This window comes from Hemiscyllium ocellatum, chromosome 5 (genome assembly GCF_020745735.1).
Source record: "Hemiscyllium ocellatum isolate sHemOce1 chromosome 5, sHemOce1.pat.X.cur, whole genome shotgun sequence".
Lineage (NCBI taxonomy): Eukaryota > Metazoa > Chordata > Chondrichthyes > Orectolobiformes > Hemiscylliidae > Hemiscyllium > Hemiscyllium ocellatum.
In genome coordinates this window covers 90,172,402-90,186,352 of record NC_083405.1, presented here as the reverse complement: position 1 = coordinate 90,186,352, position 13,951 = coordinate 90,172,402, and the positions used below count along the sequence as shown (strand labels likewise).

Here is a 13,951-nt window from a genome sequence, read left to right as displayed (position 1 = left end):
GTGATTCAGTCTCTCCTGTCTTCCATCCTGTCACAGATTTTGTTTTGTTTGTGTCCCATTCACCCATGACCAAAACATATCCCACCTCTAACTTCTCCCAGTTGTGAGGAAAAGTCATCAACATGAAGTATTAACACTTTTTTTCTCTCTTCATATGAAGTTGCTTGACTTGTTTGAGTATTGCAAGCGTCATCTGTTTTTATCTCAGATATTAAACATTTGCAGTATTCTGCTTTTTGATTAATTCTGCAATGTCTCCTTCTGCAAAAATTGAAATCAACACTTCATGAAGATTTCAATTGTCTTGAAGTAACAAACAAGTCTCAATACCATATTAGATGAAAATTTAATTAATCAAGTATTGTTTACATTTCTTTATCCCATATGCTTTAGAATATCTGTATTAAGCTTTAATGCCATTGATAACTTGTATATTGAGGAATTTATAATTAATAAAACATTTTTCAGTATGATACACAGTATAACTTGGACAATACTATTAACACATACTTCTAATTCACAACCTGAAACTTCTCTAGATTTGAGAAGATCATTCTTTAAGTTGCATGAAACATATGGAGCAAAGTATATGAAGATTGATTAAATGTCAAGAATCTGGTTAAATGGCAATTGCTTTAAAAATGAAATGTATGGCTGTGCTAAGTTTATGTTCTTTCTCTAATGAAATTCATTGGATGAAATATTTATTTGAGTAGTGTTGATTTCCTGGGGCAAACAGCACCCTTGGTCACTAGCTGCAGAGTCCATGTAAGATTTTTCAAATAGAGCAATGTAGAGTGTCACATGCATTCCCAGTCAACGTTTATTGGAAGAGAATTGGAATGTAGAAATAGAAGATGCCTACTGCAGCTATATAGGGCCTTGGTAAGACCAAATTGGGAGTACTGCATACAGTTTTTGACTTATTTGGAAAATGATATCAATGCTTTTAAAGCAGTTTGGAAAATAATCACTCAAATCATTCCTGGGGTTCAAAAATGGAAGTGCCAGTGTTGGATTGGGGTGGACAAAATTAAAAATCACACAGCACCAGATAGTCCAATGGGTCTATTTGGAAATACAAGCTTTTGGACTTCTAGGTCTGGCCTCATGAATAAACAAAAGCTTATTTGTCTGTTTCAGTTTTAACACAAACTGTTATCCACAGCCCAAAGTCATCTTTAGCTGGCAGTTTCCAGTTCACAGCTCCAAACCAAAACTGATAAAAGAATAAAATAAAAATAATGAGAGATCACCAAGTCTCTAACAAAAGTTCACTTATCAACTATTCAAAACTCTTTCATACAGATTAAATATTATCCCTTTATATTGTTATTTCTTTTGAATTGTCCTGTTGACTGCAAGACACAAAATTTTGGCAAAATGTTTTGTTTCCAACTGTATTCAAGTTTTATACCATCAGAATGATTAATTATGAATCACTGCTAATAACAATGTAAGTAAGAAATTGTTATGTACGGATTCTGCCAATTAGTTTTGATTGGTTGTCAATAATAGGACAATTGATCCATTTGTCAATCTAAAGTTGGTCTTGGTAGGTTAATGAGCTCAGGATGTTATATAACTAAATGTATCAGGTAAGCTTTAGAACCTACGTTAAGATAATTCCATGTGCATATTGTGTAAAACATTTAGATTATATAATTGTGAAAAACACTTGCATTACAAGGTGAGACATTGGAAATATTTGTATCTTCTGCTTTTATTCACAAAGTAGTACTTACTCCTGGCATTTTCGTCAGGAGAGTTTATTGCATTGTTTGTAGGAATTTCAACATTTTCTGAATCTTCTGGATTTCCCTATTTTCAAAAAGGAAATAAGCTTACATAAGGTAACAGAAGATGTCCTAGTCATTATCATCATATTTGCCAAATAAACATTAACTCATTGTTGTTAGCAAATATCAGAGCATATTGTGTTTGGAGAAGGTGTTGTATAATATTTTTAAATTAATGTGGAAATATTTCAAACTTCAAACAAGCTAATTCTTATTGGAGCTAAATTATCTATTATGAAGCCACTTTAAAAACATATTTAGGAATAAATAAGAGTCATTACAAAGATGAATAGCATTGATGTAGTTGATTCAAACCTAATTTAAACATTACACAATATAATATTTTGATGAAATCAAACAGACTTTTACAAGGAAAAGCTCAGATCCTGCAAACAGCTTTAAATTAGCAAAGGGTGGTGCATGAAAGTGGTATTCAGTAACCTAATGTGTTAATCTCTAAAAGATCTTACAAGTTCTTGCTTACTTTACTGTCAGGTCATCTGAATCAATGATACTTTTGCATGCCTTTGAATATTTTAAGGGCTAGGATACATTGCTGAATATTTGCAAAGCCACAAGGGCCATTTTGATTTATCCAAAGTTTCTATACATTTTTAGAACAACTTGCTTTACAAGAATTAATGCTCAAATAATTTCATAATCTGGAATAAAGTATCATAGATTCAGATAAGATTACAGTAAAGAAATGCAGTGCACAAGACAAGTATGGCAGTCATTGTTCATCACTGCACAGTGCAGTCAGTCTGGTATTTCAAGTATAGAGTATGTGTAGAGACTGATATATAAGAGGAACATCAGTTCCTTTGACAGCTCATGAATGAAGTCTGTCCCCACTTCCTGTTCATTCAAAAATTATGGAATGCAACCTGCAAGATTCCTTAGAGGTTAACACACTAGGTTGCTAAGTACCATTTGCAATGAATCATATTACAAAGACTTAAAGCTGATCAACCAATAAATCAAAAGGTGTAGGGGAATAATGCAGTTAAAGCATACTGGGCTCATAACCACTAAACCATTGTTCAAAACTACTGTCCACTTGGAAACTCTGAAGTTAAGCAGCCTTTTTGATCCAAAGTGAAAGAAGCTAGCAAACAGTAGGATGGGAAATGTTCCAGATGCTACCTTAATGTATAATAAGCCTTTTGGGGGGAAAATAAATCTTGTAAACATACATTCAATGGGTATGAAGAAACATGTTAGTAATTTGGTCACTACACATGCTCTTGGTTGAAACTTCTGAGAAAGGCCTATATGGTTCTGAGTTTTATAATTAGACATTGTGATATATAAGGAAGAAGATGCAGTAAGAAATGTGTATTTATCAGTTTTATTTCCTCTGGTCCATGATTTGGTTGCCTAATGTTCTGTGGCAATACTGAATACTTGTAAAGTCCAGTTTATAGAGTTTTCTTGTTGTGATTCAATAACCCACTATACAACATTAGCTGAGCATTGATCCAAGGGGTATCTTACCAGTTGCATTGTGGAAATAGACTTGCCTCCTTCTGAATGGATATTCAAGTTCGAGTCCATTGGAAGATCATGTGAATGTGCCAAGTGCCCAGCTGCAAGTCGCTAGTTTTGAAGAAAATAGTACAAAAAAGTTAATACAAATTCTACCAAAATTTAACAGCAACATTTGATTTAATTCATTGAATCAAAAGCAGTTGGTGGATGGGGACAGATGTACATCATGCCACAGTTCTGTGGTGCTCGGAAATTGGGTAGAAATTAAGCTAAAATCAAACAGCAAATTAGAACATTAATTGATCAATGCATTGATGCCTGCATGTGATTTTCAGGTGTACTTACCTTCTGATTGCCAGAGCTGCCCATTTGAAACTGATGGGAATTTCAAACGTGAATACAAATGAAGACAAGATAGACACACTCAGCCTCCAATCTGATATTGTCAATAACTACTCTCATCCAGTAACTATGAGAAGTGGGGAAAGTTAAATTGAAGGAAACTTAAACAGGCTATTATCAGTTTAAACGTTGAAGGAGCTTTTGGAGATGCTTCTGATAGTCACTTATGGACTTTTCTATCTTACAGATCTAAATCTGACATCATTGAGCCTGCATTCATCTTGCCTGCTGTGCTACAGTTTGACTTCTTTCTGTTATTGCTGCAAATCAACATGCAGCCTATATGGAATGCCATACAAGCTGGTAACTCACATGCTGTACTGTAACAACTGGATGCACAGTATTTATCTTGCACCAATTTATCCATTCCTCTATCCTGTTCAAGTTAGTGATGGGAATGTGACTAATACAGATATTTATGATATTATATGGAGTCTGCAATAAAAAAAAACTTAGAGTCACTCTCTACTTAGATTTCTAACCAAACGCTAAAGGATGTCATGATCCTCTTGGTATTAGTGGGGACATTGTAAAGTGGGGTTTAGGTATGAATGTGTTCCCAGTGAGGGCCAGGAAGGCAACAGCTGGCAATTGGAACACTATCCTCTGATCTTGATTCAAAGTCCTGTGATGATACTCGAGCTTTGAGAGGTGTATTTTGTCTTGGTTTTTTTAAAGTGATTTTGAACCAGAGGTGCTGAGTTGTCTCATCCAAGCAAATGAAGTAAAGAACTTGTGCACCTCTGGGGTTAAGCTAGAACAAGAGAAGCAGCATGAAGGTGGAGTCAGGTCTGTGGTTTTAACTTAGCTTTCAGTTGTTGGGGTTTTGAAGTTGATTGTGGAAGCTGTTAAACATTTCTTAGCCACAGCAAAAGACTGGAGTTTTCTGTCTCTCTGCCAGAATTTGCTCTTGGTGTATTTCTCTTCTGGATTAGAGAAACATTGCATGTGAGGCAATCTATTTTACTAGATTTTCCTTTGCCAAGGGTGTGTTTATGGGACGACACTATAGTTGCTGTTTAGTAGTTAAATAACCTATTATTCTGTTAAGTTTTTCCAATTGAGTTAAAGTCATACCAATTTTTTTTTTATTTTGGTGGTATTTTAACTGTGTGTAAGAATAAAGTGTGTTTTACGTAGAGCTGAGTAGCATGGCCAGTCGAATTACATCTGGAATGCAACACTTACACTTGCCTTTAAATAAAATAAAAGTTAGGCTTAGGCTATCTCCTTGATATATTTGAAGGGGTTTTAGTCAGTTTGTAATAGTTCTCAGCAGCAGTAAATGAGTCGTAGGCATGAGAAAGAGACATGGGACAGGAACGCAACTGAGATCATATCCTCAACATAGACTGTCATTGGGACACAGACTATCTGGAGATATTTGATTAGTTACCATTGGCTTCTCCAACCATCATTAACAGTATATATCAGTCAGTCCTCAGCAGCACTGTGGCTCTTAATCTTACCGAGGACTCAGTAAACACTTCGCACATACATACCATAGCTGGAACATCTGCATGAGATTGAACAGTCAAAAGCATGTCCCATGTTGCATTCATCATACCAGAACGCAGAAAGGCCACCAACATTTTATGGCACTGGACCTGATTTCTTGGGATCTCATTTCAGCCAATCACCTTTTCCCCACATGATACCATACGAGTTTTGTTTGGTTGATTGACCACCTCTTTCCACCCCCTCAAGAAGAGATTCTCCTTTCTCACCCTCATAGCCTCATGAAGGATGTCAATATTGGAAAAATCAAGGAATTGTCCTGTCCTGAGTGCCAACTCTGTCTCTCATCCTTGAATCCCAGCAGTTCCATTTTCTTTGGAAATGGCAGCCACAAAAATATTTGCCTTTGTGTCTTCCACTCTTCAGCTGTTCAATCCCATTTTGTAAAGCCAATTAGTGTTCATTTTCCCAATAATCATTGTGAACTATCAGCACTGAGGCCAGTATCCCATCACCAGGTCATCCTTTATTTACTTGTGCATAGTACACTGTGTGTAGCCAGCCAGCTTGGAGTCAGTCACATGACTGAGGAGATATAATCTCCTGATTATTCCTTTTTAAGAGTAACATACAGGCTCCAATCAACCAGTAAAATAAAAAATAAACAACAGTTCCCTAATAAGAATTGAAATATAACAGTGTACACTGGCTGGCCAGCTCAGAAATCAGTCATCAAAAAAGAATAATAGTAACATACTAGCTATGGCCAGTCGGCTCAGAGTCAGTCATCTGAATTGAGGAGATTCTTATCTCCTGGTTATATACTTTGTTTTCTCTGGAGACCAAAGTCAGTTATCAAAAAAGAATAACAGTAACATACTGGCTATGGCCAGTCAGCTCAGAGTTAGTCACTTGACTGAGGAGAGCTCATCTCCTGGTTATATCGGTCAGTCAGGGCTTTCCTGATTGGGACTGGTAACCTGGGTCAAACAATGCCCTTGTAGTCAACGAGGTCAACCTGGTTCCAATTGCTACACATTGACGGTGAAATTCCGAACCCCCAACAAGGAAATGGTTGCAACATTAGCTTCTCAACCCCAGTGCAAATCCCAATCCAAGTTTAATTCTTTTTCAAGACTGCCATTGCACAAACAAAATGCCAATTGTTTTCACTTGATGGTAATTAGCAATCGGAGGATTACTTTGGATAAGAACAAATATTGAGTGAACTCTCTTTTGAGGCACGTTGTTGAAAATTTTTCAGAGATGTTTATCTTTTGACTTACCTGACCTCTTAATGCCAATATGAGTGTGAACAGCTTTTCGATTAGGAAAAATGCATATATTCCACCAAGTACAGTAAGCATTTTCCAAATGTACTCTTTGTCGTGAGAAGAATGCTCAGTATATTTTTGATCATGCGTATGTAGACCAAGAACCTTAGCACAAGAGTAATGAACAAAAATGGTTGATTAGTTGGATTCACGACTTCATTGCACATTAGGGCATAATTTTTAACATTGCCACGTTTATCCAAATAGAGGCCTATAAAATGGAAATAAGACTATTCTATTCAGGCAACAATCCTTACAATGAAATAAGTAAGCCTTGGGTCTTCAATGAGATGGAACCATGCAGGATGATTTGAAGCAGCTGAATGAGAAATTTTACTTTGAATGACAATTAGCTGGCAATGGATCTCCCAAATAACCCGGGTAGAGCTGGAGAGAGGATGGTGCTAGGGAGCTGAGATGATCAAGATCAGGGAAGGGCAATCTAAAGGGTAACGTCCCTTACTTCACATACAAAAAGTACTTAAAAAGTAGTTAAATTGGTTGTGAAGCATTTATGACATCTTGAGATTGATTAAAAGCAAGTCTTTTTAAGATCTTGTGTTTTTGACAATATGTTGGAATGACTAAGCATGTAGCTCATCCCCATTTGTGTTATTTTATGTGCATTCTATACCAGCAATTCTGGCATGATGTCGACCAGTAGCTAGGCTATTGACTCCATTGTACAAAGTTAAAAATCACACAACACCAGGTTATAGTCTAACAGGTTTAATTGGAAGCACACTAGCTCTCGGAGCAACGCTCCTTCATCAGTTGATAGTGGAGGGCTCGATCGTAACACAGAATTTATAGCAAAAATTTACAGTGTGATGTAACTAAAATTATACATTGAAAAATTGATTGTCTGTTAAGCCTTTCATCTGTTAGAATACAGTGATAGTTTCACTTCTTTCATGTGTAAATCACAAAACCTTTTTGTTAAAAGTTGCATTCTCGGGTTAGCTGTTAACAATGGTGATAGCTAGACAATATGGTGAAGGTGATGACCCCCTTCTTCTGAGCTCAAAAACTGCATGAATTCATGTAAAACTCCGTTATCTCACTTTTTAGATTAGAATCAATCTAAACATCATGGCATAGACAGAGAACACAGGGGCCAACACCTTCAACATATTGTCTAGCTATCACCATTGTTAACAGCTAACCCGAGAATGCAACTTTTTAAAAAAAGGTTTTGTGATTTACACATGAAAAAAGTGAAACTATCACTGTATTCTAACAGATGAAAGGCTTAACAGACAATCAATTTTTCAATGTATAATTTCAGTTACATCACACTGTAAATTTTTGCTATAAATTCTGTGTTACGATCGAGCCCTCCACTACCACCTGATGGAGCGTCGCTCTGAAAGCTAGTGTGCTTTTAATTAAACCTGTTGGACTATAACCTGGTGTTGTGTGATTTTTAACTTTGTACACCCCAGTCCAACATCAGCATCTCCAAATCATGACTCCATTGTAAGCCTTAAACAGCAGTGATGGTGCTATTGCTGTATTTTATAAATGTGCACTGCTGCTGTCCATATTCGCTGCTGCCACTCAGTCAGGTTTAACACAGAAATATATTTTCAAAGTACATGTTACTACCAAGAATTGTAATTTGCTAGTTGTGCATCCTCAGGAAAACTAAGCTATAATTCCAAAGGTATAGAATTACCTTGCAACAACACAGCCACTGAGTATTTTTTTCATGAAGCTTTGATCTTTGATGTCAGGAATTTTATAAACTTGCTCTCTCTATAACCTAGCATGTCTTGCCAACCAAATCATGTCACTTTCTGCATAACATACCTGTGGCAAAAGATGCATCAATGCATCACCTGACATTGTTCCAACAGCAAGACCCACAAACAGTTGCAGAATAAGCTGGTATGTCTGTTGGCATGAGTTGAAAATAAATAGGGTGATGCCGCACATGGAGCTCACAGTAATTACCAAAACAGCCACTGTGCTATATCCATACTCTAAGAAAAAAAAAGACCACAATTAGCATTTCTGATGTGCATAGAAATATGTTGAAAATGCAAATACCCAAATGTAAAACAAAAGAAATAGGATGTTCTAGTCAAAAGCCATAACCTAATTATAGAAAACAGAGAGGGAAATCCTTTCTAAAGTGAAATATTAAATTCCATAGCAAATACTGTATAATGAAATTTAAATGAACTTTATTAGGTGCCATAATTAGTTGTTAGAAGTGGAATGGCCATTGGTGGCCCAGCGAGTAGTGGGTGATGGTGGCACCAACTATAGAGATAGAGAATTTTTCAGTTGCTATCTATTATCACCCTGACAGTTTATGTTGTCAGTGGCTTTCATGTCACCAGGTCAAATTATTTGTATGTGACTGCCTGTTGACAAAATTATTTTGTGCAATTGGAAAGGTCCATGATTTGGAGGTGCTGGTGTTGGACTGGGGAGTACAAAGTTAAAGATTACTCAACACCAGGTTATAGTCCAACAGGTTTATTTGGAAGCAGTAGCTTTCAGAGTGCTGCTCCTTCACGTGATTGTGGGCGTTAAGGTCACAGGATGCAAAATTTATAGTAAAAGCCCACAGTGTGATGTAACTGAAATTATATATTGAAGAAGACCTGGATAGTTTGTTAAGTGTCTCATCATTTAGAATTGGAATATTGGAAAGGTTCATGAAATTCACTTTTTTTTCTTAATAACAAATAATTTTCTTTCAGCTGCAGAATCCCATTGGGCTATGTGATCAATGACTTGCACTTTATCATTTAAGCCTTGCAAAGGACTTACATACAGTCTTTAAACAATAGGAGAATTCTCAATTCTGGTTTAATGTTTTCACTGACATGAACTTTTGAGTTCAGTCTTCATTAAAAATTATAAGCCTTGAAATTACTCAGGGCTACCCTAGTGTTCTGTATAAAGCAAACAGATTTGCAGCATTTCCAGCACTTATTTAGAGTAATATAATGGGCAAACTTTTAAGTTTCCTTTCTAACGGTCAATAAAACGGGAATATCCTCGGCAGGATTTCTCCATCACGGACCTGATGGCTGTACACCTGGTGAAGTGAGGCATGCTAGTTCCAAAAGGCTAAATGTGGACCCCAGCAATGGGGCTTTGTTCACAGATAACAAGATGGCTTATTATAAGAAAACAATAAGTACCACTATATTTAGTAAGATATAATTATTAGCGAGCTGAGACAGAAATGTCTAGCACATTCTGAAAAGTGGAGTACAGCTTCTTGTCACCTTATGTGACCCCAGTAGTATGAGTGGAACCAATGTACTATCAACATTAGTCTCATCAGAACCGTGAGCTTGTACAGCATCTCCACAAAAACATTTTTCCCATTGTTAGCTCATTATACAATCATATATGTAACTATATTACATTTACCATTGCTTCATTTTCCCCAAGTCACTGACAAATGTAGGCATTCAGGACAAATTCCTTCAGAAAGCATTATCTTTCAGCTTGGAAGAATGGTAAGTCTTTCCTTTCAGTACTGCTGACCCTGATTCTGATCTGTGGATTGTTTCTCAGCAGGAGGATACTTTATCTCTCAGATATCTTCACAGAGGACATCACTCATTGCAGAGCTTGTCGTTCTGTTACCTTGTCTGGAGGGCACCTGATCTCCTGGACTTTATTCTTCTTTGCTAAGATCTCTGTGTTTTCTATGTATAGCTGACTCATCTCTCTTTTCCAAGCCATTTTTTTTTATCTCTGTGCTTCTTACAAGTTTCTGAATGAAGTTGTGCTTTGGAGTGCTGAGATTGCCTGTTTGCTCCATCATGGCTGCTGACTGAATTCCTACTGTGATGATGGTCTTAATGCAATAAACTGACTTGCTTGAATAGATTTTTGTCTTCTGGATTTCTTCTTTTCATGGTCATGGTCACTTCTATATCACTGCAATTATGTGGTATATTCCCAGATGATTGCAGCTGCCACTTTGTGGTATTTGCTACCTCTACCAGTCTGCAATGCTGGGTAGGAGTTGATTAAACAAAGTTATATTTTCTGAGATTTCATCTTTGCTCTGAAATGCTCCCTTTCCATCATGTCATTTTTTTGTATAATTATTTATGATGAGTGCTTACATCAAGTTGCTTCTTTTTCCCAAGATGAGTTCCCTCAAAACAGAGTTAAGGATTTGAATTTAATGTGTTTTATGCCTATATCAATCCAATGTACTATTCATTAAATCACCTCTCAAGGACCCTATTTTACATTTGCACGTTGACATATTTACACAGAAATGAGTTATTGACCATACAGGATGTGACATGAATTGGGGCTGAAGAAACATTTAGAAAAATGGTCAATTCTACTCAAAATTCCTACTTTATTAAGAAGACAGATCAGAACTCTAACAATTTATTAAATATCTGACTGTTCAGCACCATTTTACTTTCAGCATTGCATTTGTTTCCGTGGCTGCTACACTAAGGCTTTTATTCATTGGGCAGAATCTTGGGCATTTCCACTTGTTGGGTTTGGGGGCAGGGGTGAACTTAAGCAGTAGAAGCACTGTGGATAAGGACACTGTACTCTAAGTATGTTCATCAGGAGAAAGCCCTTCCATGTCTTCCCCACCTCATTGCTGTTGCATTCTTTATGAGGCAATCAATACCAATTTCAATGCATCATTGTATGCTTAGTGTCTTACTGGCAAAAGATTCATTTAAATATTTGGAATTTAAATGTTTAATGATGACTGTGAAACCAGTGTCGATTGTCAGTAAAATCTATCTGGTTCACTCATGTCTTCCAGAGAACAAAATCTCCCATCCTTACCAGGTCTTGCTTACAAACCTATAACGATGAGGTTGACTCATAATTGCCAAAAGAGGGCAAATACATAGTGGCCTTGCCAGTGATGCCCACATCCCGTGAATGAATAAAAAAAAATTTGGCCACTCGAGGCATTAATCCAAGAGCAATCATTTCATGTTGGAAGCACAACAAGCAAACCCTCTATTCCCATAAAGGAGGGGCTGGGATGGTGCTACATCAATATCAATGAAGGACCTCTTTGAATGAGTGCAGGTACCACCACTTGCTCTAGCTGCTTACTCACCCCACCACAAACTCTATGCCTTCATGCCATTGTATACGTGTCATCTGGACTATCTCAATCCAAAGTCTGGTGTGTGTTGGAATAATAACCATAACAGCCAAAGCCTTCTTCAGTGACATCACCAAAGACAGAATACCTGTTGGCTTCCTGATTAGACAAGCAGGAGGCTGGAAGAACACAGCAGGCCAGACAGCATCAGAAGGTAGAGAAGTTGACGTTTTGGATATAACCCTTCTTCAGGATTGGCTAACAGCTCTCAGTGATGGGACTTGTACCTTCAAGGCCCTTGATCCTGGGCTAATGCTCACTGTTGGCCTGACAGGTGCCTGGGTGACACAAAATGCAGCAGGCCCTCATGAAAAGAAACTGTTCAGGTGCCTTACTGACTCTCCAGACACCAGCTAAGCTTTATGTCACTTCCAAAAGACTTTACCCAGCTCTTGTAGACAATTATTTCAAATAAAAAAATCTCAGAATTACATCATCACTACGGGGCAGAAGAAGGGGCCATTCAGCTCATCTCGCCTGCACTGACTCTACTATCTAGTGCCAATCTCTTGCCTTTTCCTCATATCCCTTACATAATTTCTGCCCAAGTAATCATCCAATGCTCAACAAATAGACCCAACCTCCACCAATTTCCAGGCAATACATTCCATCTTCCAAATATATTGCTGAAATCATCAAAGAAAAAGTCATGTCTTGTACACCATTGCCAAACACAGTACTTTAGCAGATGCACAAAAGGTATTGTAAGTTGCGCTTGAGAGGTTGGTTCTGAGTCAAATATTGATGCAAGCAGACTGCAACTTAGAACAGGGTTCAGCCGTCAGTAAATGTAATAGGCTGATGCATGCTTGGATCATGTGAACATTTAGTTTGTAATAGTCATAGTGATCCCCTTGCTGAGAAAACACAAGAAATTCACTATGATGGGGCCCTGTATTCCCAGATCTCTAAGATATACTATGTATTTCAATGAAAGATGTGTGGGAAAATATTTCCAATGAATCTGTGGAAGACTAGCAGAGAGCTTAATTGCAACAAAATGCATAAACCTAGTGGCTGGTCAACCCTACGGATCACATAATGGGATATATGTGTGTAAGTATTGCTTTTGCCATTGTAGAGATGCCAATTACAAAACCATGTTATTTAGTATGACTTACTCTCAGTGTTAGTTGGCAGGACAACAGACTGTGCATATTCCTGTCCACTGTGTTGACAAGCTCCACTAAGCAGCTGTTGAATAATTGCTGGGCTGATCTGGTTGAAGTGTTCTTTTGAAATTGCAAAATCACTGCCATTTACAAAGATTCCCATTAGTTGTTCAGCGGAAAAGCAAACCTAGTTGAGGGGATATGACAGTCAATTTATCTGTAGTTGAAGCTTTTACAAACCTAGAAAAGACCATATACAAGCCACACATTTTAATGAGGTACGGCAAAAATTGACAACCTATACATATTACATGTCTAAAATTGTTTTTATGGCAGGTCCATTCTGTAGAGACCAATAACCTTAAATCACAAAGAGGTAATCAGAAAGGTAGATAATATAAATAAGCCACAGATAATAAACCTTAATGTCTGACCTGTAAAAGGAGAATTTTTAATAATCAACGTATAGGCAACTAAAATGTCAGTGGTTATCCAATATCCCATTTTCAACCATTTTAATGAAATCTTTGATCAGGTCAGGCAGATCACACTCAATGCATTTTTACCTAGGTTAGGCCATGGGAATTGGGGATGGAGTGTTGAGGAGAAATCATCCTAAATACATCCATCTTTATGCAAAGATATGATATCACCCTCATGAAAACAATCTGGTGACTAATTTCTTTTTTTTTTAACTTTTCCTATTAAATTTAACAGTGTTAGGTGTATACCCTTTTGGCTATCGAGGTGAATAAATATAGGTAGCACCATTAGCAGAAAACAAATATTGCCTCTAAAAATAATTTCCATGGCAAAATGTATCTTGTTGATACTGTTTCCACTGAGCAGTGCTGATTGAAGCAAGACTGCAGAAACATTACTCCATCAAGTCATGCTGCAGCTTGTTTGCAGCCCCCACTGTACAATGCTATGGAACAGTGAGAAATGGGGAGAAAGTGAGGACTGCAGATGCTGGAGACCGGAGTTGAAAATGTGGTGCTGGAAAAACACAGCAGGCCAGGCAGCATCCGAAGAGCAGGAGAATCGACGTTTCGGGCATAAGCCCTTCTTCAGCAATCAAAACAGTGAGAAATGATCAACCATTCCGCTAAGGTGCTGATCTCAATTTTGCAGTTGTGTGTTAAGCAGAGGCATAAATTTTAATGGCATTCAAAGTACTTGTGCAACAGGCCAACTCATAAAACTGGTAAAAGCTGACCTGAG

The 13,951-nt window shown here is 37.3% G+C and overlaps 1 protein-coding gene across 1 annotated transcript in view; it reads right to left on the bottom strand.

Moving 5' to 3' along the window:
* LOC132816213 (zinc transporter ZIP12-like) overlaps positions 1–13,951 on the bottom strand; it is an 80,009-nt gene that overhangs the window by 34,452 nt on the left and 31,606 nt on the right. The window contains exons 5-11 of the mRNA XM_060825708.1: positions 12,737–12,914; positions 8,297–8,469; positions 6,452–6,589; positions 5,848–5,859; positions 4,560–4,578; positions 3,297–3,388; positions 1,746–1,821 (exon numbers count right to left, since the gene is read on the bottom strand). Of these exons, the coding sequence (XP_060681691.1) occupies positions 1,746–1,821; positions 3,297–3,388; positions 4,560–4,578; positions 5,848–5,859; positions 6,452–6,589; positions 8,297–8,469; positions 12,737–12,914 (688 nt within the window). The remainder of the gene's footprint in view (positions 1–1,745; positions 1,822–3,296; positions 3,389–4,559; positions 4,579–5,847; positions 5,860–6,451; positions 6,590–8,296; positions 8,470–12,736; positions 12,915–13,951) is intronic.